Source organism: Megascapheus bottae, chromosome 29 (assembly GCF_031878675.1).
Source record: "Megascapheus bottae isolate mThoBot1 chromosome 29, mThoBot2.hap1, whole genome shotgun sequence".
Lineage (NCBI taxonomy): Eukaryota > Metazoa > Chordata > Mammalia > Rodentia > Geomyidae > Megascapheus > Megascapheus bottae.
In genome coordinates this window covers 6,766,243-6,793,124 of record NC_143537.1, presented here as the reverse complement: position 1 = coordinate 6,793,124, position 26,882 = coordinate 6,766,243, and the positions used below count along the sequence as shown (strand labels likewise).

The 26,882-nt window shown below is 47.3% G+C and overlaps 1 protein-coding gene across 1 annotated transcript; it reads left to right on the top strand.

The window, feature by feature from the left end:
* Window positions 1-157: 157 nt before the first annotated feature.
* Window positions 158-9,723, top strand: Lsm11 (LSM11, U7 small nuclear RNA associated). The gene is made up of 4 exons (XM_090320881.1): window positions 158-623; window positions 4,896-5,035; window positions 5,868-5,951; window positions 6,640-9,723. Exons 1-4 carry the CDS (start codon window positions 158-160, stop codon window positions 7,048-7,050), a joined length of 1,101 nt encoding a protein of 366 aa, XP_090177007.1. The 3' UTR covers window positions 7,051-9,723.
* The last annotated feature ends 17,159 nt before the right edge of the window (window positions 9,724-26,882 follow it).

Below are 26,882 nucleotides of genomic sequence, written 5' to 3'. Positions count from 1 at the left end.
GCGCGGCCACGCCCATCCGGGCCCCGGCGCGGACTCCTGCTGCCCTCTGGCGGCCGCGCCTGCGCCGTGCGGCCCGGTGCCGCGGCTGCGCAGTGCCGCCCTCTGGCGGCCCCGCGCGCCTTCCTCCCATCGGCCTCGGCTTGCGGGCCTTTCAAACATGGAGGAGCGCGAGTGGGGGGCGAGGTCGGCGCTGGCGGGGAGCCCCGCGAACCCGCCCAGCCCGCGGCTGGATGTCAGCTCGGACAGCTTCGACCCGCTGCTGGCCCTGTACGCGCCCTGCCTGCCGCCCATCCCCTACCCCAACGCGCCCTGCTTCAACAACGTGGCGGAGTACGAGAGCTTCCTGAGGACCGGGGTCCGGGCGGGCGCGGGGCGCGGGGCGCGGGCGCGGGGCGCGGGCTCCGGGGACCCCGCCGCCCCGGTCCCCGCCGCCGCCGCCGCCGCCGCCGCGGGGTCCCGGGCCCGCCGCCGCCCCGCCGCCCCGGCCCCGGACCCCGAGCGCATCCAGCGCCTCCGCCGCCTGATGGTGGTGAAGGAGGGCGGGGAGGAGGCGGCCGGGGCGCGCCGGCCGGGGCCGGGCCGGGGCCGGAAGGCGCCGCGGAACGTGCTCACGAGGATGCCCCGTGAGTGGGGGCTCGGGGCGGGGCGGATCCGGGGCGGGGGGCGCGCCCTGGGGAGGGGCAGGCGGGCTGCGCTCTGCGGGGAACCCCGGACCCCTGGGGTGGTGGGGGCGGACAGGTCCCGAGACATTGCAGGCTTTTGGGGTGCACGGAGGGGGGGCATCGTGGGTCTGCAGAGGTGGTGAAGCGTCGGGGGGCCTCACAGGTGACCGTGGGGGGGGTGCGGGCAGGGGAAGTTGTGTGTGTGTATGGGGTCAGGTATTGGGAAGAAGAGCTGACGTTCAGGGGAGAGGGAGGGTGTTGAGGGGCAGAGAGGGTGTGGAGGGGTTCCGATCTCCTCACCTCCCCCCCCCGCCCCAGGCATGGGGTGGTGGTGACAGTCTGGGGGTCCCCCGCATCTGGCCGCAGGGACTTGGAACCCGGAACTAACTAGCAATCACCAGGGATGGAATGAATGCAGCCAGCCCAGGACGCCACTGAGACCCTGGCTGGCTTTCCAGGCGCTGAGAGGCCGGGCAGAAATGCCGGCGCTTCTTAGATCTGCAGGTTGTCAATGGCACGAGGGAGATTCTTAGAGCTTCTTCATAGAACCTGAAAGCTGAAAACAGCAGAGGTGCTGCATTGGGTGAGTTAGGTCTTGTGTAAACGGAATTTTAGGGGGGAAAAAAAAAACCCAAGCAGCGCAGGGTTCTGCTGTCATGGAGCCACAGTCCTAAAATCTGCCCGGCCGACACAGACAGTGACCTACTTAGCCTGACAAAGAATCTATAGCCCAAACAGTAAGTTGTTACATTGTCACAGGATTCCCTTTAGAGCAAGGGATTATTTCATTTTTACAATGTGTTTATTAAAGAGAGAGGTCCTGAAAAAGCCTTGGGTTTTTCAACAGCAGCCTCACTGCTGTTGGTTGAGTGATTCCTGTGCCAGGGCACCATTGTCCAGGCAGGGGTTTGCCCCAGCTTCTTTGCCCAGCAGAAACACCAAGTGTGAACCCTCCAAAAATAAGAACAACTTGGGAGGGCCCTTATTGTATCCATAGGTCTTTATGAAAATGAGGTTGTTGAAATGCACACCGAATCTGACGTTTTTCTTTCTTTTTTTTTTTTTTCTTCTACCAAAAATGTTTGTGGGTGGGTGACTGTGGCTTTATTTTGCTGGTCACCCCACTTCCCGTGGTTAAATATTCACTTGGAATCAATATCTCAGAACATGCACCGTCCTCACCGGAGGTGTTACTTGTGGTGGAGAAAACAAGGCGGGGGGGAGGCTCTACGATAGAGATGGGTGGACAGTACAAAGAGTTGATGACCTTCAAAAAGCAGGGAATGGCTGGGGGTATAGCTCAGTAAGTAGACAGCCTGAGCTCAGGGTCCCAGAGTTAAACCTCAGTACTCAAAAAAAAAAAAAAAAAAAAACCACAAAAACAAGAAGAAAAAAAATAGGCATAAAAAGAAAGCCCAGTGGCTCACTGTAATCCTGTAGTCCTGGCTGCTCAGGAGACTGACATCTGGGGATTGTGGTTCGAAGCCAGCCAATCTGCCCAGACAGGAAAGCCCATAAGAACCTCATCTCTAACCACCAAAAAAAGCCACAAGTGGAGCTGCAGCTCAAGTGACAGAGCAACAGCCTTGGAGTGGCTGCAAACCCCTAATGGCCAACTTAATAATTTTCCAGGTGTCATGACAGTTCCCAGGCCCAGAGGCTGAGATCTTGGGCCACTAAGAGCTGAGGGTCTTCACATTCTACGCCCACTAACTGCTGGGTGCTGTGGCTGTGGCCTTACAGCCCAGAACTGTGACACGGAGATGCCCTGATCTTGGGCTTGCTTGGCTTCTCTGCCATTTCTGTGTCAGGGTTGAGGGTTAGACCTGCCAGGGGGGCCTGGCTCACAGGAGAAGCCTGGTGATGGTGGTAAGATGGCTGTGGCCGTTGGAAGGTGACCCAGAGACTTGCAGTGAACCAGCTGTGTGGCATGGCTCAGGCCCGGCTTGGACTGGAGGATAAAGGAAGGACAGGACCACGCTTCTGTGTCCAGCATCTATTGTTAGAACTCAGGGAGAAGGGAGAGACGGAGCTGACCTGGATTTGGTATGGCATGGCCCAGAAATGGCTGGGGGCGTTGAAAGAACAGCTTCCTTCAAGGACAGAGCTCAGGCTTTTCTGTCATAGGTTAAGAAATGGGTCTTACTGCCATTTGGAGCCTGTCGCTGACATGGCCGGAGGACGTGTGCTCACATTTAGAATGGGGACCTCGTTTCTTTCCCTTGACGCCTTGCTGTCATAGATGGTGCTAGTGTATTATCAGCACAATAGTAACAATCATCTTTATTGTTATTATTTGGGCTATACTGGGATTTGAACTTGTGGCCTTGAGCATACTAGGCTGGCTCTCTACCACTTGAGTAGTAACCCATATTAGTGTTGTTTTTTGATTTCCCCCAAGGCAAGAATACTCACTGGAATTGTACCTGGTTCAATCTTTGGAAGAGAAAGAAATCAAGAGAAAAATGACAGATATGAATGTTGAAATGCTCTGCTTTGCCATTTATTTAAGGAGTTGTTAAGATTCTACCTGTTTGGCTCCATTCTCCACTTCATAAGTGTAGGGGAAGGAATACAATAATGCCGCTATATTTTCCATACCACCCCCCACCCACGCTGTTCCCCCAGTTAGGAAGAGAATGGTCTACTCTTTGTGGAAACACGGATGTTTGGGGGACAGGCCTCAATGTAATGTTCAGGCTTGAGTGAATCACAAGGGGTGATTCAAAACTTTGTAATCAGTTCCTCTAACAGGAAATTATAGCAGCTAAACCTAAAAGCAAACTCTTCCAACCTTACTTTATGAATGAGAAAGCTAGATGTGTAAGAATAAAGTCAGGGGCGGGGAGTTTGGCCTAGTGGTAGAGTGTTTGAGTGTCACGTATATAGAAAAAGCTGGAAGTGGTGCTTTGGCTCAAGTGGCAGAGCTCTAGCCATGAGGAAAACAGCCCAAGGACAGTGCTCAGGCGCTGAGTTCAAGCCCCAGGACCGGCAAAAATAAATAAATAAAAATAAAGTCACTTACCAAAATTGCACACTAGTTGTAATGACTTACAAGTTGTTCTCAACTCTTGTGAGCATGTGCATAGACATGCAAGCACACACACCACACACACACACACACACACACACACACACACACACACACACACGAGTTATCTGTGGAAGGACTTTGAAATATTGCTAGAAGAGAGGTGAATGGAGTGTTTATACCAGGGGACAGCCTGTTCCTTCCTCAGGCCACTGTGCCTGCCATTTTCCTCCCACTCTGCTTCCTGCCATTTCCCTGTCTGACATAAAACTCCTACTTCTCATCTGCTAATTCATTTTCCTCCAAGAGCATTCTCCGTCGTGACTCGTGACCGCCCCGTGCACAGCTCATGAAGCACAACTATGGCAGTCCAGTTTGCTGTGACATACGGGGCATTTTCTTCCATGCCACCAGAGATTGAGTGTGCACACGCACACGCGCACGCGCACTCAGGCATGCACTAGTACTGTGACTCTACGTTAGATTTTTTTTTTTTTTTTGTTCCAGGATGTCCAATTACCACTTGAGCAACACCTCATTGCCAACTTTTTTGCTAGTTAATTGGAGAGAGACTTCTTTGTTTTTTTGTTCTGGATAGCTTTGAACTTGAATCAATTTATTTATTTATTTATTTATTTATTTATTTATTTATTTATTTATGACAGAAAGTCTCTAAAGCAAATTTGAGAGCAAAACACCAGGTTGTGTTTATGGCTGCATTCATTTCTCCCAGGAGGAAGGAAGGATTGCTGTCGGGAGAGGGACATTAAATTAAGAGGAGATGAGAGAAGATTCCAGAGCTGCTCCGGAAAACGGAGGCTCTTGGCAGAAGATGCTTCCTGGCATTCTGAGAGCCTGGTTGCCCAGCGGGTGCCTGTCGGCATCTGGGTTAAGAGTCCCCGGTCCTTTTCCTCACCTTGCAAAGAGGATGCTGCTTGTTGGGCCAAAATGGCTCCGTGGGTGGGGCCAGGCCTGTTCTTTTTGAGGGGAAGGCAGAGGTAACCCCGAACCCCAACTTGGAAACGTGACCCAGGGATGCTCGGATTCAGTCTGTGATGTTTGCGGATGATGGTGATTAAGAAGTTGCTCTAAGGCCCCCTCACGAGGGCCCTGGCGGTTCCACGTGCATTCAGACCTGGTGGCTCTGCCTGCTGGTGGTGATGGTGCGGCTCATGCTGCTTGTCCCGTGTTCTGTGTTCCAGTGCACGAAGGCAGCCCCCTGGGCGAGCTCCACCGCTGCATCCGGGAGGGGGTGAAGGTCAACGTTCACATCCGCACTTTCAAGGGGCTCCGGGGCGTGTGCACGGGCTTCCTGGTTGCCTTTGACAAGTTCTGGAATATGGTAAGGACCCTCTTTGGCGCCGTCATCTAGCGATGAAATCTTGTGTCTGCTGCAAGGGCCTGAGCCCTTTCATTCTTCACACATGACCTGGAGACCCGCTGCTCCCTAGAGCCCAGGAGAACTCCAGAAGTTACTTCCCATGGCTCCTTCTTCTTACAGCAGAAGTCAGCCAGTGCAGGCAGGCTTGCTCCACCCTCACCCTTCCTCCCCAGGACATCTGGTGATGTCTGAGCGTCCCCGTCCCCATCACATCTGGGAGGAGAGGCCGCAGCATGGGTAAAGCCAGCATCCAGTCATGTGACAAGTGCGCAGTCCAAATGTCACTCGTGCCAAGATTGACACAGCGAGCCCTTTTTAAAATGCTGCTCTTTCCTTTATCTGTTTCTGTTCACACACATTGCTACACTAGACTGGTTCACTGTGGCACATGATACATCTCATAATGTAGCCCACTCAGCCCTCCTCCATTATCTCAGTCTTCATTCTTAAAAAGCCATTTCAACCCTGCGTATTCGCCTCTTTCTTATACCTGCCTCTCTCCCTGAGTTCCCAACCCCACACAACTGAGTCTGTTTGACTTTCTTGAGAATCATTTAGAGAATTTCTTGTATATTCATTTTTAATAAGGGGAAAGCACTGAGCCTTGTAGAACAATTATTTCACCTATTCAGTAAATTGACTTTCTCCCAACCATCCTTTCATTCACCATTTTCTTCTGCCCAAGAGCGGAGTTATTTTTGTGTTTAGTTCTGCTGGATATGACAAACCCCTGCAATGCTATTAAAGTAACATTTTCCACTTTTCCTGTTGTCCCCTTTGGCCCTTCCTCTAGGCACTCACGGATGTGGATGAGACCTACCGCAAACCTGTCCTCGGCAGAGCGTATGAGCGAGAATCTTCGCTGACGCTGACGAGGGTAGGCAAAGTTCCTTGCTCTCTTGGGTGCCACCCTGTGTTCCAGCCTGGAAGGTCAGGGGGTCCCTGAACCATGGCCCGCAGTTGCCTAGTTCTATTATGCCATTGTGCCTGCAAAGGGCCTTGAGGGGTCTCTCATCTGCCTCCAGCCCATCTCAAATGCATCTAACCCGCACATTTGGGCAAGATGACCTTTGTGAGTTGGTGTGTGCACGCACCCATGGGCACGGGTGTGCCAGTATCAGGGCCTGATGTAGGACTTGGCTCTCTCCCTTGGCTTTTATGCTGAAGACTAGTGCTCTGCCTCTTGAGCTACAGCTCTATTTCCAGCTTTTTGCTAGTTCATTGGAAATGAGTCTCACAGACTTCACCTGCTCAGGTTGGCTTTGAACCTTGATCCTCAGATCTCAGCCTCCTCAATAGCTAGGGTCACAGGCATGGGCCATCTGCACCCGTGGTCACCTCTCCGAAGGCTGTGAAAGTCTTTAGCAGTTGTTTCTTCTCTTGGCATACTGATGACAGATTCATCTGAGTTTGGGCTAGAAATACATGTCACTACCGACTTTACAGAGACGGTAGGTAGTTCAGGCTTCGCAGAGCATCGTGGAGGAGTCTGGTCCCTTCTGGGGGGCTGAGAGAGGGGTGCCGTGGATGAGTGAGGAGGCTAACGCTTTCTGCTTCCCTCACAGCTGTTTGATCGGCTGAAACTCCAAGACTCGTCCAAGAAGGATGCCGACTCCAAGTCTGCAGTGGAAGATTCCACGCTGTCCAGGCACTCCCAGACGTCCACGTGGAAGGTGGCCTCGGTGTGGGGCAGAGGGGACACTGACCGGAGCTCCCGCAGGCGGTCGCGCTCCGTCCCTTCCTCCCTGCAGGCCTCCGGGAGGGAGGAGTCTCGGTCCGAGCTGTCGGCGAGGACTACACGGACAGAAGGGTCCAGCGCGGGAGGAACCTGCTCCAGGGCCACCACCCTCTCCCGGGGCCAGCCTCGGAAGAAAAAGCGAAAGCCTAAGGTGGATTACCAGCAGGTGTTCACCCGACACATAAATCAGATTTTCATCCGAGGTGAGAATGTCCTGCTCGTTCATCTCGCGCAGTGACCAGCTCGGCTTCGCCTGAGCTTTGGATGGTAGAAATAAAGTGCATGTATCTCTCCTCCGCCGTATCCCAGTACCCCGATGAAACTTGAGTTGGAATGTTTCCCTCTGGTCCTGCACGCGCAGAGGGCAGAGCAGGCTCGGGCCTCTGGAAGAGGAGCTCGAGGGAGGCCACGCCCTTCAAACGTGGGCAGTGGAGTCAGATCCAGATCCAAGGCAAAAGCAATCCGTAGGTCCCCGTATCAGATTGGGTGTCACTGGCTACTTCAGACTCTCAAGCCAAAATACGTTCTTCCACTTGGGTAGAATTTATTTCTCTGAGACTACAGGGGAAAATTAAGTCTCAAGAGGAATCGCTGTATTTCTGAAAGCACTGGCTTGCAGACATACCCCGAGTGTGATTCCGAGAGTAGTAAAGCGCGGGCGCTGGTCGCTCACGCCTGTCATCCTAGCTACTCAGGAGGCTGAGATCTGAGGATCATGGTTCAAAGCCAGCCAAGACCCAACTAACAACCAAAAAAGTCAGAACTAGAGGTGTGGCTCAACTAGTAGAGCACCAGCCGTAGGCAAACAACAACAAAAAAACCTAAGCAAAGAGCACAGGCTCTGAGTTCAAGCCCCATCACCAGCACACATGTGCGTGCACACACACGCAGACAAGGCTGAGAATAATGATACAGCCGCTGTGCCCTGGAACCCTGCACTCACCTGTGAGTTTGCGCTCCCGTGTTCTGTGTCGATGAAGAAATGAAACGTGTCTTGGAACCTCATTGTGAATAAGGTCAAGGAAAGTTGCCGACCTCTGGCAGAACAGAGCAGTTAGTTGGCCTCTGTGGTTGGCAGGAAGGCAGGACCTCGACCGTCTCTCCCTCTCCAGAGGCATCCTCTGCCGGTGTGGACCAGGTGGGCCTGTGCCTGGCCTCGTGGCAGCTCCTTGTCCTCTCTGGCTTGTGTCGCATGGTGCTAGTGCATGGACTCTGGCGTGAACAGTCCCGTGAGCTCTTCTGTCTTCAGTTCTGCATACCTCTGTAACGTGCACATCTCACGGTGGCAAGTCCCTGTCTTAGGGGCTGGCCTGTGTCTCTCAGAACGGCTTCCCCACGAAACCCGTGGGACAGGCCAACGCGGTTCTGAGCAATTGGAGTGGGCACGCTACCAGGGCCACTTCGCTCCAAGCCTGGAACCCGCACACACTCCCACTTGAATCCCAGTGCAGTGCTTTCCTGTAATAGTGGCTGCCTCGTGACACAGACTGTTAGGCAATGTTGATTGTTCGTTTTTGTTCCTTTCTCTTTGTTTTCTATAACTTATTTTCGAAGTGAGAACAAAAACGATATATGACCAAAACTTCTGAAAACTTTGTCCCCTGCTGCCATGGTTGTGTGACTTGGACAGGCCTCTGAGAAGCGGGGTAAGCCAAGTTTAGGGGCCTAAGCCACTGGCTCATCAGCCGGTGAGTGTGAGCAGAGGGAACCCCTCCGCCCCCCGCCTCCCTCCTTCCCCTGTCACACACCTACCTCACAGGGGCCTCTCCACAGAACTCCAGGAAGGCGTTTTACAGCCTAGACACATTTAAGTGCCACGAGTACCGTTTACCACTCTTTCATAGCTCTGTACCGATCTGTCTCATGAGCAGAGCTGGTGCTACCGAGACAGGCGTGGCCCTGGGCGTCTCACTGTCGTGTAATTCTCACCAGAAACTGGGGGAAACATGAGGAACAATTGTTCCCTATCGATTTCTTCCTCCAGAGGAACAGTGCAAGTTCTCTGCTCCCCTCTCCCCCCAAAAATAATCTTGATGTAAGAGGAGAATGACATTGTTCTCACTTATCCTTCTGCCTCCCAGTCCCCCACAAAGTGGGGGTACGATAGCACCAAAGGGTGAGTAAAATGGCCTATCCCTACAGGGAAATTTGTTGACTTTGTTTTCTGTTTACTTGGTTTTTATTTTAAAATAATTTCAAAGTCTATTAGAGAGAGAGAGAGCGCATGAGAGAGAGCCCGGATACACTATAGTTCAGAGAGGTTGTGACTGACAAGCTCAAGTCAACAAATTAGCTTGGAAATCTGCCAGTCTAAAGTCTCTTCTGACTGGGGGTGTGTGCCCCCCCCAAGAAAAAATCTCAGTTCTCAGATGAAAAGTTGTTCAATCACCAGGCAGTGCCACCTACAACCCCTTACCATTCTACCTGTGTGTCTGTCTTCATGGCTGCCTGTTGTCCCTCAGCTAGAAGCTGTAACAGATGCTGAATTCTCCCAGGAATACACAGATGGGCAATCAGGAATTTGGTGAATCCTCATTCAAGTCACGGCCTGGTGAACTCTGACCTGATTGATTCTACACACATGCCGCATTCATGTTTACATACAACTCTCATATACTTTATACTCTTAAGAATGAATTGGCAATTTTCTCCCTAACCTGGCAATTCTGGCCACAAACATTACTTTTAGATTCGTTGTGATTTGTCTTATTCCCTTCATTTCCTTGTTTGGTTTCCCTTCATTTCCTTGTTTGGTTTTCATATAATGATCCTGGAATGAATATCATCTAGTAACTGTTCTTCCTTTTTTTAAAAAAAAATGAAGCATGATAATTATTTTTAGAGAAAAATTTTTTTAAAAAAATTGCCTTTGTTATTGGAGAAAAATCTCAAAAAGAATGAAAATATAGACCCTAATTAAAAAAATGCAATCAGTTGCTACAGTGGCTGAGAATGTAGCTCAGTGATGAGTGAATGAATGGCAAGCTGCTATAGAAATAGCTGGAGTTTTTCTGAGGAGGAGGGGAGGAAAGAGGAGAGTGATGGTGAGTTTGCCCACCTCCCCCGACTCCCAGAGTACTGCCTTCAGGGAGCCAGGCCTCAGGCCTGGCTGTAAGCTGTAAGATTAGGACTTCTTTTTAGCAGGCCCATGTTAGTTCTTCAGAGTCATCTCTGGCACGGGAATGTCTTCAGCGCTCTGCTAGAACCCAGCTTTGTGAGATGATAGTGTTATTGGCTGGTCCGCTCTCCGCTCCTCCCACCAGCAGCCTAGCCTTGGGTTCTTTGGCAGAGGCTGGGAGGCCAGCGGGACCAGCCCAGCTGGAGCAGATGCTGCTTTCCATCCGAGCTTCTCTAGGCAGAGGCAGCGGGCAGGGGCACCGTCCGCGGGCAGGCGCACTCTTCATCTGTCCCTTGCTCTGATAACGCGAGCTGCTGCGTGTGTGGCCGGGTTTAGCTGTGCTCTGCTCACAGACCCTGTCGGCGCTCACTGCCGCCCCTGGAAGGTCCTACAGTCGATCTTGTCCTGGGTGCACAGGCTGGCGTGTGGGAGGAAGCGAAGCCCTCCCTGCCATGCTTCTTCAGAAACAGGAGGGAGCTCAGGCCGGGCCTGCGATGCTGTCGGGGAGGGAGGTGGAGGTGGAAGGAGCCCAGGTGCATCCTCAGCAAAGGCCAGAGAGCCTGTCTAAAAAATACACCGACGTGCACAGGGCTGGAGGCGCGGCCCAAACGAAATGTCACCATGGAGGTGACTCACCTGGTCCACCACTAAGTACAGCCACACTTGGCTTATCTTTGTAGTGTGTGAAACTCAGAGGCCATGGCAGGAGCAAAAGCAGGCTGTTTGTGCAGTGACTGGCCAGAGGTGGCCGTGTCCGGAGCAGGCGTGGTCAGGGTCCGTGTGTGTACCAGTTGGCCCCTGGCTGGCTGGGCATGAGAGGCCTGGCACGCATCCTTCGGCTGGGATCCTGAAGAACCACGCTTGGGTTTTCTGGTCACAAGCCACGAGCTCGGGTCCGTGCTCCCACTTCCGCAGGAAGTCGAAACCTGACGTGGTGGGGACGGATGTCCTCCTGTCTCCCCGGCTTTCAGAGCAGCCAGCGCTCCTCAAAGTCAGCTAGCTATTACTGGTGCTTCCCAAAGCATTCCATGCTTTCTTTTTTAAAGAATGGTTGCTGTGAGGTCAAAGTTCACGTAAGAGAAGATCGTGGGATCCTGTAGAAACTGGATGCATTGATTGGCCACTACTTTCTCATTTCCTGTTCCAGATGTAGTATATCCAGCCCCATTCCAGGGTCTTAGGTTTGCTGGCCTGTGATTCCTGCTTCTCTGAAGGCTTTTCTTAGCCACTGCAAAGCAAAAACATCTTCTCTGGCCTGCACTGCAAAAGTACGTAGTCTGTCCCTAACTTTCTGACACACTGAGCTGAGGAATTTGAGCCAAGCCTCTGGCTTCCTATCAGGTTCCTTGGCTCTGAAGACAGATTGGGCTTCCTTTACTCTATGTTTTGAGCACTTCTCAAATGTCCCTTCGTTCTTCCATACTCAGAGTGAAAACGAAAGCCTTTTGTTAAGAAATGGCTTCAGATGGTTTGAAGATCTAGGGAAAGAAAAATAAGTACACCTGAGACCACCAGTTGGTCTTTTATTTATTTAGAATAATAATTAGTTTGATAAGCTACCAGGGTTAGTGCTCCTTTAAAAATACTCTGAAATCCTGGGACCCGTCCCTCAGGAAAACTGTAAAAGCCTCGGCAATACATGGCAATTGCTTTTGATTCTTAAATGTCTGATGTTGTGTCTGATGTTCTGTTTTGGGAAGCTGGGAAGGAAATGTCTTGAAATTTTCCAGCGTTATTATTTAAACGTTTGTCTGGCTGCACTGTGCTGAGCTCAGCTCTAGAGCAGTGCCCCCCTTCTTTCTTTTGTCCTGAAAGTAAGGTCATCTGAAAACATAGGCCTTCCATTCGGCAGCCCTGGGGGTACCCCGCCACCCCGTAACTTGCTCATGTTTTCTTAGACAGGGCTCAAGCTGGGTGACTGTGTTTAGTTTCTATATTCATATACAAGCTGCTGAAAGAAAAACCATGACTGTAACTCATCTTTATCTTTCTTCTGTTCAGCGGGGACTGCTGCTAGTAAGTTCCATCTGTATTGTTCTGCTTTCAGATGCGTGTCTTGTGGGAGTCTGGAAACTGTAATAAACTATCGATGTGCTGACTTCTTTGTCTCTCTTGATTTGGGGAAGGGAAGAGTCAGGGAGTCCACTGCCAAGAGGAGACACCTATGGAAAAAAGCTCAAACATCTGCTGGGTACCAGTGGCTCAGGCGTATACTCGCAACTACTCTGGAGGTGAGGTCCAGAGGATGTGGGGTTTGAAGCCAGCCCAGCAGAAAGTCCATGAGATTCCGTCTCCAAAATAACCAGGAAAGTCTGGACATGAGGCTTGGCTCAAGTGCTACAGAAGCAACTTTGAGCAGACAAGATCAGCAAGCACAAGTCCTGAGTTCCAAGCTCCAGACCTAGCATTGAGAAGTTCAAGCCAGTTGCTATGTCCAGTCTCCTTCCGTGCTTATTCTTTTGAGAATACATGTGTGTGCACATGCACGTACACACATACACACACATACCTGAATCTCTTTGAGGTTACTTTTCCCTGCAAGTTTGTTTGCAGTTTATGCCTAGCAAAGAAATTTAGTTCCTACTGTGACTTCTCCCACCCAAACCCCAAATAAATATATTTGCCCCTTAATTTTATTCTGCCTAATCTCTTGATTACGTGGAATCTATTCTTCCCTCTGTTAAAACTCCCACTGGTTCCGCTCTCTCTGTTGCCACAACACTCCTCTGTCCATCCTTACCTGCCTCATCAGCTTCCAGAAAGAATGGAACTTGTCCTTAGCCTTACCTGTCTGTGTGGACAGGAGTCTGAGACACCTAAGGAGTTGCCACAGTTATTCTCCAATGGCTTCTGTGTCATTCGAGAACTCAGGTACTTGGGAACACATTTCCTGGGTGTGGTGGTGGATACCTAAAATCCCAACAGAGGCAGAGGGACCCCAAGTTCCAGGAGAGCCTATGTAATATAGCAAGTCTGTTTCAAAACACCAAGGCCTGGGAGCTCAGAGGTAGAGTGCTTGCCTAAAATGCACAAAGCCCTGGGTTTCATCTCCAGGACCCCCAAAACAAGCAACTACATTAATTCTAGAGAGGAACGGGGCTCAGTTCACATCTGTAATGTTTCTAAGCATGTGGGGGAGAGGCCAGACATAGGCCCTAGATTTGATCCTTGCTTGTCTTCCGTCTCAGACACTCAAGATTAAAGAAGGTCCTCGCTGACCCAAATAAAGGCACAAGAATCGGCTATCTCGACATTTAGGATGCTCAGTGATAGTTAAACAGGGCCAAGTGAGTGGAGGCCAGGGGAACAAGACACATCTATTTCTTCCTGTGCTTCCTTCTGGGATAGTGTCAAGAAACAACAACAAAAAAATTCTCCTTGGCTCCAATGAAACACTGTTGTCTGCCCTGCGGCCACGAGGTGGCAGTAGGTTAAAGACTACTGCTCACCCACCCAGCCGTCCTGCAGGGATCTGGGCTTCAGCGCCAGTCACACTGCCCAGTGGCTACAAGACAGGTGCTTTAACACGACTTGAAGCGATGGAAGGTCAGGAGAAAGCACAAGGGCCCTGAGGTCAAGTCCCAGTACTGGCATGAAAAATAAAGCCAGAAGCCTCCCCCCCTTACCTCAAGCATCATTTCCCATCAGCCTGTGGTGAAGAGGAATAAAGCTTGTAAAGTCATCAAGCTCAAGTTCAACGCCGTAACTTAAAACCAAGAGTATTCCTGTGCATATCACTATAATGAAACACCTGGCATAACCAACTTAGGAAGAGAGAAGCTTGATTCCGTCTCATATTTGGGAGTTTCTGGTCCACCACTGATTGGCCCCGCTACTTTAGGCCTCTGGTGAATCCCGCCCTCTGTGCCTCGCACTTCTGAGCCTTCCTTCCCAGATCTCTCAAAAGAAGAATCTCCCCACGTGCCTCCATCCACAGAGCACGCCCTGGGTGTCATTTACACTTGGTGAACTCCTATGTGACACTCAGTGGCTTCCTGAATGTCCCCATGCTTTTCTTCCATGTCCTGAGACCAAATCAAGCCCCCCTCCCCCCATGTCCTCTCCATGTCCTCTGTGCTTTCTCAGTTGGCTCAGCCTGGGTTAAAATCTCAGCATCTTCACTGCTGGCAGAGCCCCACGTGCTCCCACAGGACTGGCGCTGGGCTCCACAGGACATTCATTAGCTGGGCTTAGGTGAGGGGGCACTGGGGGTGGTATTTCCTACAACAGACCCCGGCCACTGCCAGGAGCGGCTCAGCTGGCCCACGCGTGCAGCTAATGAGGGAGAGGCCGTGGTTTGCCCTCTGTGTGGGCCAATTAGAGTCAGGTGGGAAGTTCACTCCTGAGCTGGCAGATGGCACCTCGTGTGTGTGTGTGTGTGTGTGTGTGTGTGTGTGTGTGTGTGTGTGTGTGTGTGTGTGTGTGTGTGTGTGTGTGTGTGTGTGTGTGTGACTGGTAGCTCGGTCACTGTAGCTTGGTCACTCTCAGGAAAGCCTGCACAAGACCCGGCTCTTGTGTGATTTCAGGGCCTGGTGTTTGCCCCATCCCCAGTGCAGAGCGGTGCTTTGATGATATGTGGCGTTTTATGACCAGACCTGCGATGTGTGTGTTCACTATCTTTCTAGGAACTGACTCACTTGTGCACTTAGCACTTCAAAAGGAAGCTGTCTGTCGCTACGATCAGTAGCAAAATCCAGACAGCTGCCCTCAATCGGAAGTAGACATTAAAATGCACAAACTGCAAAGAAATCCCATTTCCCTCCCACCACACCTCCTCTTTAATGTTACGTTCCAGGTGCACAAGGTACGGGGGTGGGGGGGCAGCTATCTGAAGCTGCTTTCTCTGAAATGGTTAAAATCTGGAACTCTTCCTTGCATGTGTAAAGACAGAAAGAATTAGGTATGCCCGACACAAAAGGAAGGCCTGTTTTGGGGTGAGCCTTACCCATTTAGGGCAACAGAACCAATGTTTAATGGCTGGAGATTATTGGGCATTATGACCATGGTATAATCACATATATTCCACCAGCTCACTAGAAAAAAGGCAGCAGATAATAGCTGCCATTTTGAGTCTTTATTTTCCACTCCCTGCATGGGGAGAAGGAAATTTTTCTCTCTCCCTCTTCTACCCCTGTTATACTTGCTAAAACTTTCAAAAAGAAATGATAAATAACCCTTTAAAATAAATAAACAGATGAAAAAGAGTGAGGCTGGGTTTTGGTGGCTCATGTCTATCAACCCTAACTACTCAAGAGCTGAGATCCGAAAAGATCAGAATTCAAAGCCAGCCCAAGCAAAAACGTCTATGAGATTCCAGGGCTAAAAGAATGAGCAGAAAGTAAGGCTGGAGGCATGGCTCACGTGGTAGAACACCAGCTGAACCAGTAGTCTGACTTCAAACTCTAGTACCACCTAAAATAAACTCTATTGAAATGAAACCATTTGTCTTCAGGCCACCTAAAAACAGACTGTTGCAGGTTGTAGAATCTATGTGAGATTAGGCAACACACTGTTATAAAACAGCCACATTTCAGCAAGAGCAATTTTATAAAACAGTTCCTTTAGTGGGAAGAGTCAGGACCAGTAGCTGGGAGTTTCCCGTTTAAAGTGATGAAATTGTTCTTACAGGTATTTTAGCATCTAGGACCTTTCTAGCAGCCCTAACTGCATAGCTATAAAATCTAAAGTGAACAGATCCAGGCCTTAATTTACATCTACCTTGGGCTCTTAAGAGTCACAGCTTTGTTTCACAGGCTGTGCAAAAGAGTCTTGAGCAAAAGAGCCCAGGGACTGAGCCTAGGCCCTCAGTTCAAGTCCCATGACTGACATAAAATAAATAGTGAAATCAAGCTTACTGACCAAATCTGTGGGGAACCTGCCAGTGTGGTTTTGTTACAGGACGGAGGCTGACTCTTGTCTCTGAAGGCACATAGTGATTAGGGAGGATCTAAGGTTTGCTGCTACAGCTGGCTTCCACACTTGGCCAGGTCCAATTATGCCTCAGCTGAGTCTTCACGTCATCTCCTCCTTGTCCCCAGAGCCCTGTGAGGATCGCAAAGGGTGCGGATGACATGCCTTCCCCGGGCCAGGACTCACCTGTCTGTAACAGCTTAGAGCTGTTTTTACTTAGAACTATTTTCCTTTGAATCAACAAGGATATATAGACACGTCTCTATGTCACTTTAATAAAGAACAATGGGAATGACACCAAAGCAACAACAGTAAAGCAGTAGATTCCACTTTAAAAAAGAAAAAGTGGGCTTTAATCCTTACATGCTCAAAAGAATCTGAAAGGATTCTGAGTGGTTGCTTTTGGCCCTCCTTACCCCTAGAGACACAGCCCTCACTGGTCTAGCTTCTTACAGAGAGGCTACTCAAGGTCCTGCCCCTACCATTCATTTTATGCCTTATTTTTGAATTCAGGGCCTCATGCTTACAGGCGCTCTATCACTTGAGTGAATTTGGTTATTTTCGAGGTCGGTGCTTGCCTTATGACTAGGCAAAATCTGGATGGTGAGCCTTGTATCTGTGCATCCCGTATCACCAGGATGGCAGACGTGAGCCACAGCGCCCAGTCATTATGTTTCCCTTGGGGCTGGAGAACATCTGTGCCACTGCACCTAGCCATTGGCTGAGACGGAATGTCTCCAAATTCTCTCCTGGGACTGGCTTCAAACCTCCATCTCCCTTTTCTCCTTCCCAAACAGCTAGAATTACAGGCTTGAATTGTACTCTTCGTTTTAAAACCTAGTGTAAGTTCGAACCCCAATAGTCCTGTAAAGAAAAGAAAAATGTATCCTACGTTAGCAACAGGACTATGTGAGCCGATGGAAACTGAGGCTTGAGTTTAGGTTTTGTGTAGGCAGTCTAGGCTAGCTTTGAACTCACAATCTTCACAAAATAACATTTGGTTATTTTATTTTCTATGTGATTCAAAGAGTAATGACGGCTTCTGCCAAGTTTCCTGTAGATTCTTCAAGTCCCCTCCACCTTACCCTGGTGTGGACTGGAAATATGACCACTTTCCACGCTTCCCTTGAAGCCAAATGTTGGAAGCAATCCAGGCAGCAGCGATCTCAGAGCCTGGAATCTACTCCTGGGTCTCCTGGGTCAAATCAGACATGGACCGAGACACTCCACCATGGGGTCAAGATGCTGTCGGCTTGAAGTCACAGGGCCCCAGCTGAAACGTATGTCCTTCACACATTATGACCTATGAAGTTTTCATGGTTGGTTCAGTGACTGAGCAGTATGAGAAAGAAAGAGGAAAAGAGACGGAGACAGAGGCAGAGAGATTTTCTTTGTTCTGCCTTTGCCGTCATGCTGTCAACATGGCTGCTATAGATCCAAACATTCGCCCCATGATGACAGGCAAAGGCAGAGAGGAAAACCATTCCAGAAGCCTTGAAGCCTTTTCTCAGAACACATCTTCCGTAACCTACAGCAAAGCATCACAGAATGGGATCACAACGGACTCATGCACTTCACGGCTTATCCCTACGCCTGCACCTCTGTCCTTGGAATGTTGTACTGGCCTTCTACCCACTTCCTGGCTCGGAATCCCATAGCGAGGAAAATACAATGGTTATAGGGTAGACAACCAACATCTCAGTCCATTCTTCCTGCGCCTCTGGCCGATTCATGGCTGTATTTCCTGTACAGCTCCCGTGATGAGAGACCCTACTCGCTTTGCTCCTTGTAAGGCCCAGGCGGGTGGACCCAATTCCGCCACAGCAGGCTTTCATAAATACTTGTTGGATGGCTGCACATATACCTTTGCCATGGCCAGCAAGCAATAATTCCAACACTTAGATATTTAATGTGGCAAAAGCAGGATTCTATGTAACTATCAAAAGAGGTTGAAAGAACTCAGTACCTCAACATCACCAACATTTTGTTACAGGGCTAACTGCCAAGCCCCGTGTGCATAGGGGACCATTAGTAATTCCGCAGCTATGCAAATTAAAACAGTGATGTATGATTTATAGCTTTAATAACATTCTGAAGGCTCTTAAATTTTAATCACTTGCAACATCCTTTTTAATATTCAATTACTTTATTAACTAATTAGGTCACTTGCTGAAAGAGCACATACGGCTGGTGCTATTTTAATATCAGCTGAGCCTCACAAAATACCTTTGAAATGGTGCAAATGGTTTATTTATTTTAAACAGATCATTAAGAGGCTATAATTAATAAACCAATTAGGGGGGAAGAAAGGCCCACCAGAAATAGATGCATTGGTACAATAGCAGTGTCCGATGGATTAGGCATTTTTAAAACCATACATCAAGGGGCAGAACTTCAATGAAACCCCACTGTAAAAAGTGCTTTCCTAAATAATTCATTTGTGCAGTGACTGATAACCCAATCACAGTGACCCCAACTTGGGGTTTACACATCACACAGACCTGTAATGGGGATGATTTCATCTAATGAAATTCCACGCACATCCATGTGGCGTTCCTGGTTTACTTACAAGGGCCCTCGTGTGTGGACGGAGCTGGGCTTCACCGGCTTCCCAGAGGGGAAGCGGACGGAGAGCCACTGCTTATTGATTTCTCTGCGCTGAACAAAGAAAGCCGAGGCCAATCCTGCAGGGAGCCTCACCCAGGCCCTCGGAGAAGCCTGTGGATGGCCCCGCTGATGCCCACAGACTGGGCCCTGGCTGGGGGTGGGCCAGCTGGCAAACGGGCAGAATTCTATTCGAGGGATCTAGGTGGGTAAGGGAAACGAATCCCTGCCCCTCCCCCCAAAAAGAGCAGTGTGAGACTTAGAAGCCGGGTCATTGTTTTCCTGCTAACAACCATTTAATAGAAACCAATAAACTAACAGTCCCTCTTTGCCCACTGCTGGTGTTAGTTTCTCGGGTATCTTCCCAAATCAATGGCCTCTGGACACCAGTGGCTCATTCTGCTAATCCCAGCTATACAGGTATCTGAGGATCAAGGGTTCTAAGCCAGCCTGGGCAGGAAAGTCTGTGAAGTTATCTCCAATTAGCCATCAAAGAAGTGCCAGGGGAGCTGTGGCTCATGTGGTAGAATACCAGGCTTGAGCCAAAAAGCTACCGTACTATGTACTCAAGCCCTGGTACTTGCATGCATGCGCGCGCGCGCGCACACACACACACACACAGAATCCTATCATTGTGGCATTGTGGTATTTTTCCTCATAACCATTATTTTGCAAGGTGGGCCTTGACGGCATTCAGCATTATGGACTTGGGTGGCTCTGGCAAGTCCCGCTCGGTGGAAATGTGCAGCAATCCTTTCTATCTGGGTCATCTTCCCTGTCATTCTCATGCTTCATGGGTGGCTAAACCAATGTTTTATGTATGTCCAATCTGCCTTAGCACCTTCATGAGGTGTCGATGGAACTATAAATATTCATCCATGCCACACTGTCCCACGGATGTCCCAAGTTCTTTGGGAAGGAAAGCCAAGCTCAAGCAACAAATCAGACATGGATACTGACTCAATGAAAAGAGAACACATGGTGCTATTAAGTTCCTAGGGGGGAATAAAACCTCTTAGCTATGAAGAAAAGAATTTTAGCAGTGATCCTCTCTTCTGGAGTCCCTCATCTGAGCTACTGGGACTTTTCTCAGGCCCACAAGGAAAAGTACATGCCCAGTTCCAGGCACAAGCTGAGACATTTCTGAGGTGTGAACAACATGCTTTTCAAATGAGGTCAAAGGCTCCACGTAAGCAGACTCTTTATGTTAATGAATCACTACTGTGGTGAGTAAAGATGAATCCGGTATCATCATCATCAGGCTGTATAGTAACCATCAATCATGGTTTGCTATGTTTTAGATAAAGTACAAAAGAACTCTTAATTCCTATTCCTGGGTCATGTGGCATTTTTGCAAAGGCTGGAGTGACCCTACCGGAAGACCAATGCTTTGAGTAGGCATAAGAAGGTCCTGAGGGCTGGGAGTTTGGCCTAGTGGTAGAGTGTTCGCCTAGCATGCACGAAGACCCAGATTTGATTTTTTGGTACCACATACACAGAAAAAAAAAGCCAGAAGTGGTGTTGAGGCTCAAGTGGTAGAGCTCTAGCCTTGAGAAAGTCCAAGGACAGGGCTCAGGCCTTGAGCTCAAGCCCAAGACTGGCCAAAAAAAAAAAAAAAAAAAAAAAAAAAAAAGGTCCTGAGTTCAAACCCCTGTACAGCTTGAGAAAAACAAAAAAAACAAAACAATTAGGATCTTTTGCTGGGTGCCAATGGCTCATGACTGTAATTCTAGCTATCCAAAGAGGATGAGATCTAGACGATTATGGTTTGAAGCCAACTTAGGCAGAAAACTCCATGAGATTCTATCATTAAAACTAGAAAAAGAAGAGCTGGAGGTATAGCTCAAGTTGTAATCAGATAACCAAACAACCTGATTAAGTTCAAGGCCCAGTATCCATCCATCCATCCATCCATCCATCCACTCTTCTATCTATCTATCCATCCATGCATATATATGTATAGAATATAGTTGATATAACAAGATAATTTATAACCTTGACAAACACATCAGTCTCCTATTGCACTCTCAAATGAGACTGATCAAACATGTAACCTGCATCAATGAAAAGGAAAGAATTACACAATAAAAAGAAGAACTCAGCTATTGATAAGATTCTTTGCCTAGAGTACACAAGACTCTGGTTTCAATACTCAGAATGGGAATAATGAAAACAATAACAGGAAGTTGTTTTACAAATATGTCACATGCAATGGATATCACTTTTATTGCCTGTTGTTGATTCATGAAATTTGCTGATATCTCAAACATATAGCTACAGGTATAGCTTCACGTCTTGGTAAACATTTTTTGCCTTAAACATATTTCATGATTACATTCGTATTGAAGATGACACGATCCTTGAATCTGACTGCAATTCTGTCATGGAAATAGCTCTCCACCCGTTCAGGATTAGAGAGCATCATTGCATAGCCAAATATGGAATTTCAGGAACAATTTACTGGCTAGTCTCATCACAGGTAGGCAGAGGAGTTTCACAGAAGATCCAAGCAAATGGTTTTTCTAGGTTACCTGCAGCGCAGCCTCAGTCTGAGCTTTCTAATACACTGCAAGTCCATCTTGTCCTAACTTGACCCCAGCACTCCCTGCTCTTCCCATCTGGAGCTGAATCCTTTATTTACAGTCTGGCTGTGCATGTAACTGGGAACAGAATGGAAGCCATTTTGGAAACATGGACATAGCAAACCTCAAAGGAAGCACTCAGGGATGAAGAAGCCACAAACTTGGGAAATGTCAGCTGACGTGTGGGGTGACAAAGACTCACAGTTGATTGTTAACCTCCCAAACTCAATTCAATGTGACAGTGACACTTTACAGCACATTGCACTCAATCTCATTTGAAGCTGACAAAGATTGTTTCTGCTTTACATCTATTGGTTTATTAATGGTCTACAGCCTCTTAAGCAGATGCATATTCATTAGGTAGCCAGCTGTTCGGAGGTTCCCAGATGTCGAATGTAACTCTGTCTTAGAACATATTTTTTTTTTCCTTATCATGAAGCAAAGTAATTGAGGCCTTATTAAAGAACCAGTTAATTACTAAAGTGGCACCTTATGGCACCCTTTTATCATTCAAAGCTGACAACTCTCGGGACATCTAAAACTTTTGGTGAAGACTATTATAGATTATAGTGTATGTGTAGAGACACATATACACGCTTTCACATTATGCAGAATTACAGACAAGTGAGAAGTTTTGACAAAAATTTCAGCAATATTTTCAAGATATTCACCTATCTTTTCTCGGAATTAGGTCTCAAAGACAACAATGATAACCTAGTACTTTCAGTACCGTTCAGATGATTTAATAATTCCTTTTTCTAATCTTATTACGTTCCCTACAACAGGACTTGAACCCTTCACCAGTGGCTCGTGCTTGTGATCCTAGCTACTCAGGAAGCTGAGATCTGAGGACCACAGTTCAAAGCTAGCCCAGGCAGGAAAGTCCATGAGACTTTTACCTCCCAATAAACTGCTCAGAAAAAGCCAGAAATGATACTGTGGCTCAAATGACATAGAGCTAGCCTTGAGCACAAAGAGGGACAGCATCCAGTCCAGAGTTCAAGTCCCAGGATCAGCAGGGAAAAAAAAAAAAAGACTTGAATGGTTCTTTATGTAACCTCTACCTCAAATCTCTTTTCATATTTTCTACCAATCCCCTATCAACATCAACGAAGTTAAAGTATTGGTTGCTAAATGCCTTTTAAAGCCCTGTTCTAAAGATAAGTTCAAACCAATATCCCCTTGAGAAAAAGTGACATCTAGAAATTTTATTTCTAGATTTGTTTGGTGGCTAAGCATCTCAATTCTAGTTAAAAAAAAAAAAAGAGGAGCAAATAAGTAATTGCCAAGTTCGTATACTGTTTGGAAAACCCTATGAGTTTTTCGGGTTTTTTTGAAAAATAGATGAGTAAGCAAGCCAGCAGGGTCCCCTCTGCTTCACGCCTGTGGTTTTCTTACACTTGAGGGATATTCCATTCTTAGGGTGCCTTTGTGTAGTTATAATATTTTGACTGAACTGGATTTTTTGTACTTTCAAGATTTGGCTAATGTCTTATGCCAAGTTCTATTACTTTCCTACAAAACAAACAAAAAGTTTATTTACCTTTCAGATGAGATCTGGTTTTATTTGCTCATCTCCTGCTGGTGACCTTTAGAAAATGCAAATAGATTACATAAACATTTCAGCGCTTACTTAAAAACCACATTAGTTAACAAGCTTTTACAGGCTGTCAGAGGGAGCATTACAGGGCATCAGGGGATAAAGTGATGGGGTTCAGGGACACCCAGAGAAACTCTGTTAATCTGGGCAGCATGTTCAAGCTCTAAATTCCAAGCTCCGAAATATTCAAAGAGGAGGTAATGAGGGAAGGTGGAATAAAGCCGAGTCTGAATCCTAAGAACATGTCCTGGGAGGTGTGGCTTGCCTGAACTACCTCCATGAATCACACCTCCTAGCTCCCCATCGGGAACGAAGGGCTCACAGCTGTCTCTCATGCCAGTCCTAGGGCTTGAACTCAGGGCCTGGGCACTGTCCTCAGACTTTCTCAAAGTTAGTGCTCTACCACTTGAGTCACAGCACCACTTCTGGCTTTTTATGCTATGTATGCAGTACAGAGGGAGGAATTGAACCGGGTCATTGTGCATGTAGGCAAGCACTCTACCATGAGGCCGAACTCTCGCGCCCCAGCCTGTAAATTCTAATAGACACATTCAAGTTATATTATTGGAAATACTCAATTTATAGTTTAGATACCAACGATTCATACCTTTCACCTATAAATTACTGATGGATCTGGGATTTGACAGTAAACTCTGAAATACTTTCATACCACTTCCCAGTTGAAGCATACCAGCTGCGTCTTAGCATGCCTCAACCTATGTGTGGCTTTTCCGTGGAGTTCCGTTCACAACTGAAGCCTCTGGTTCACTGCTCCTCTCTCTCATGGCATGGCTGCACCCTCCTGTCACATGGCTCATTCTAGCAGCACTGTGGCTCTCCCCTTTCTAATGGCCTCTGCCCATGCATCTCTGTGGCAGTATACCAGGTGATTTTCTATCTCACTGAGGTCACGTAAGCAGCAGGAATACCAAGATGAATGACATGGCGAATTAAGCTTAGGCAGTGGTTCTCTCCAATCTGGTGCCCTGCTGCAATACTGCAATCTATTATTTAATTGGGAAGATTTGTGTTTTGACATTATTAGAAATAACGTAACTCTCTTGGGGAAAAGTACTAAAAACAAAACAAAACAAAAAACCCACTGGAATCCAGATCAATATCTATGTAATAGTTGACTTAAAAAAGAAGGGTTTCAGGCCGGGAGTTTGGCCTAGTGGTAGAGTGCTTGCCTTGCATGCACAAAGACCCGGGTTCAACTCCTCAGTACCACATACATAGAAAAAATTCAGAAGTGGTGCTGGGGCTCAAGTGGTAGAGCTCTAGCCTTGAGAAAACCCAAGGACAGTGCTCAGGCCCTGAGCTCAAGCCCAGGACTGGCAAAAAAAGAAAAAAAAAGAAGGCTTTGGGCTGGCACAGTGGTGCATGTTTATAATCCCTTTTACTCAGAGGCAGACATTGAGGGAATCAGAAGTTGATGCCAGCCTAGGCACAAAAACCCCACTTCAACTAACAAGCCACCAACTAACAAGCCAGATGTGATTATGCATGCCTGTGAACCCAGCTATAAGTGAGGCATGAGGCTCAACCCTGGTCCTGGGCAAAAAGCATGAAACCCTGAGAAATAAAGCAAAAAGGAGGTAAGCAGTAGAGTGTCTACCAATTAAGTTGAATAAAACGGACTTGTACATGATCATTAAAAAAACGAGATCTTCAGCTACAGTAGCTTATGCCAAGGCTGAAATAGAGAAGATTGAGGTCAGTGATTTAGAAAAATTACCATTTGCTAACTTGTGTCCCTATTTCAATACAATAAATACGGACAGGAACAACCCACATTTAAAGCTCGCTGAGGTATTCAATTTAGGGCTCATCAAAGAGGCCCTGAGATGGCACCGCCAACCCTCAGCTTATTCTTCATTATAAAATAGATACAGGCATGCTTGGAGAATTGAAAGACCACAGATTCAAGATATGTGATTAAGAAAACTCAAATGGAAAACAGCACTTTCGAACCCAGAAGTTACTTAACAGGTTAAAAAACAAAACAAAACTATTTTTGCCATCCTTCCCTTTTCACCAGGGAAGCAAAGCGCCTACACCACAGTTCTCCTGTTCTCTACAAGATCATGGTGTCACATATCACAAGAATGGCTTGGGTGGCCAGTGGAACGGAGCCAGGAGCTGATGCCCATTAGAAGACAGTAGACCAGCAAGGGTGTCCTTACTCAAGAATAAAGGTCAGAGCAAGTTGAAAGGGCTCCAAAACTATAGGATTTATTAAAATCTCTCTTATGTGATTGCTTACTTGGTGTTAGGAAGAATTTTAGACAAAGGCCTCTGGAACACAAAACCACAAGAATTCCAATCTCTACAATTTATCACAAGTTGTTTGTGACAATCAGTAGTGTCCACCAGTAAGGGATGTGGTGATCTGCACTAACAGGGTGAGCAGAAGTGAATAATAATTGACAGGGGCCGGGAGCGTGGCCTAGTGATAGAGTGCTTGCTTGTGCACAAATACTTGGGCTCAATTCCTAGGTACAAGATACACAGAAAAAGCCCAAAGTGATGCTGTGGCTCAGAGCTCTAGCCCTGAGAAAACCCAAGGACAGTGCTCAGGCCTGAGTTCAAGCCTCAGGACTGGAAAAACAAAAAAATGACATCCTTGACAAGAGTTAAATTCATAGTGAAGCCCTCCATCTACTTTGTACAACAGGTCAGGCTTTAAATAGACTGCTTTTAGAAATAAAATAGGAATCTGACCCTTTCAATTTGCTGTCAATGAGATGACACTCACTCCTGTGGAACATTAAGCACAGTGACTGGCATAAAACAGACACCACAGTACAGAAAGAAACATCACTTTACTTAATTACCCAACATTCAGGAGTTTGGGTTCACTTCAGGGAAACTTACCAGGGCCCAAGATGTTAGATGAATCGATGAAGCTTACACTGCTCAAAGATGATTTCTTCTGTATGCTCCAAAGGTGCTTCTACAATGTATCTCCAGAGGAGCTGGTTTATTTCACAGAAGTTATTTTCTGTCTGCTACAAACGTTGCGTTATTTTCTGATATCTAGACAGTTATACCCTGTGGACTGTTTCATAATTCTTCCACATATGTGAACTACAGGAATGGAGAGCTTCAGGACTATCTCCAAACCAACAGCACTGGAAACTCCTCTCAAAGAAAAAAAAAAAAAAAAGCACAGCAACAAAGAAAGACACACTGTAGTTTTTTTTGTTTTTTTGTTGTGTTTTTTTTTTTTTTTTATGGTTCCTGAATCTATCCGGAAAGAGAATTCTAGTCAGGCAATGACACAATATAAAGTGTGGGCTCAGCATATCCAAACCACTAGAACCTGCTTTCCCCTCACATTAACAATATGAGGGAGAAGGGAAAACAGACACAGATTTGGTTGATGAAGGGTTTGTGGGGTGGGCAGAAGGGAAGTTCTGAAGATAAAGCGAGATTCTTCCCTTGCTAGTTACAAGTAATTTGGGGTTTTTGTGGGGTTTTTTTTGTATCACTTAGTAACCTGAGACAAACTGTTAAAACAGCAGGATCTCAAGTTGTAGATCAGCCTGATATACACAGTAAGACCCAATCTCGAAAGCCAAATCAAATACTGTAGGACAACAAACTGCATCTTGAGGGTTAAATGGGATGGATCCCCACAGTTACAACCCAACCCAGGCAGGCAGAGCCTGGGAAATGCTTTACAAGACAGATCTTAACAGGAAAAACAAAAGTAAACACACACGTTGAGGCATAAAACACTGACATCCTCTAAACCATATACATTTAAGGAAGGAAAAACATACTTCTTAATTTTAAACAACTTCTTTAAGATTACAGGGTTTAAATGTAAGTGCCACAGAGGTTGGTGGGGTGCTGTGAAATAACACCACTTGAAAGCTCCTGGTCTTTGAAACTAATTTAAACACATTGAATTGTTGAAAGATTAAAAACCGCAGTCAGCTAATTACCCTCTCTCTCATCTCTTATTCAGCAAATGAATCACTTTTCATTACCACTTCGCTGAAGTACATGAATTTCTGCCTAATTAGAAATGTTGTAGCTGAGCATTAGCAAGGATAGAGCAGGTCAGGATATCTCTGCGGCTTCATTTTTAATTCCTAACAGTGGAGCCTGATAGGAAAGAATAGAGAAGTCATTAAATAAATTTAAATTATTTATAAAAATTACTTTGCCCAAATTATAATTATTGTTTCTCCAAATGGTCTCCAATGTCTAATGGAATAAAAGAAAAAGCAGTCCAACATTGATTT

Excerpts from the sequence above, each read along its gene's own strand:
- Lsm11 (XM_090320881.1), top strand. The coding sequence starts at position 158 with ATGGAGGAGCGCGAGTGGGGGGCGAGGTCGGCGCTGGCGGGGAGCCCC. Across the intron at positions 5,036-5,867 it reads TTGACAAGTTCTGGAATATG|GCACTCACGGATGTGGATGA; the intron begins GTAAGGACCCTC and ends CCCTTCCTCTAG. Across the intron at positions 5,952-6,639 it reads CTTCGCTGACGCTGACGAGG|CTGTTTGATCGGCTGAAACT; the intron begins GTAGGCAAAGTT and ends CTTCCCTCACAG.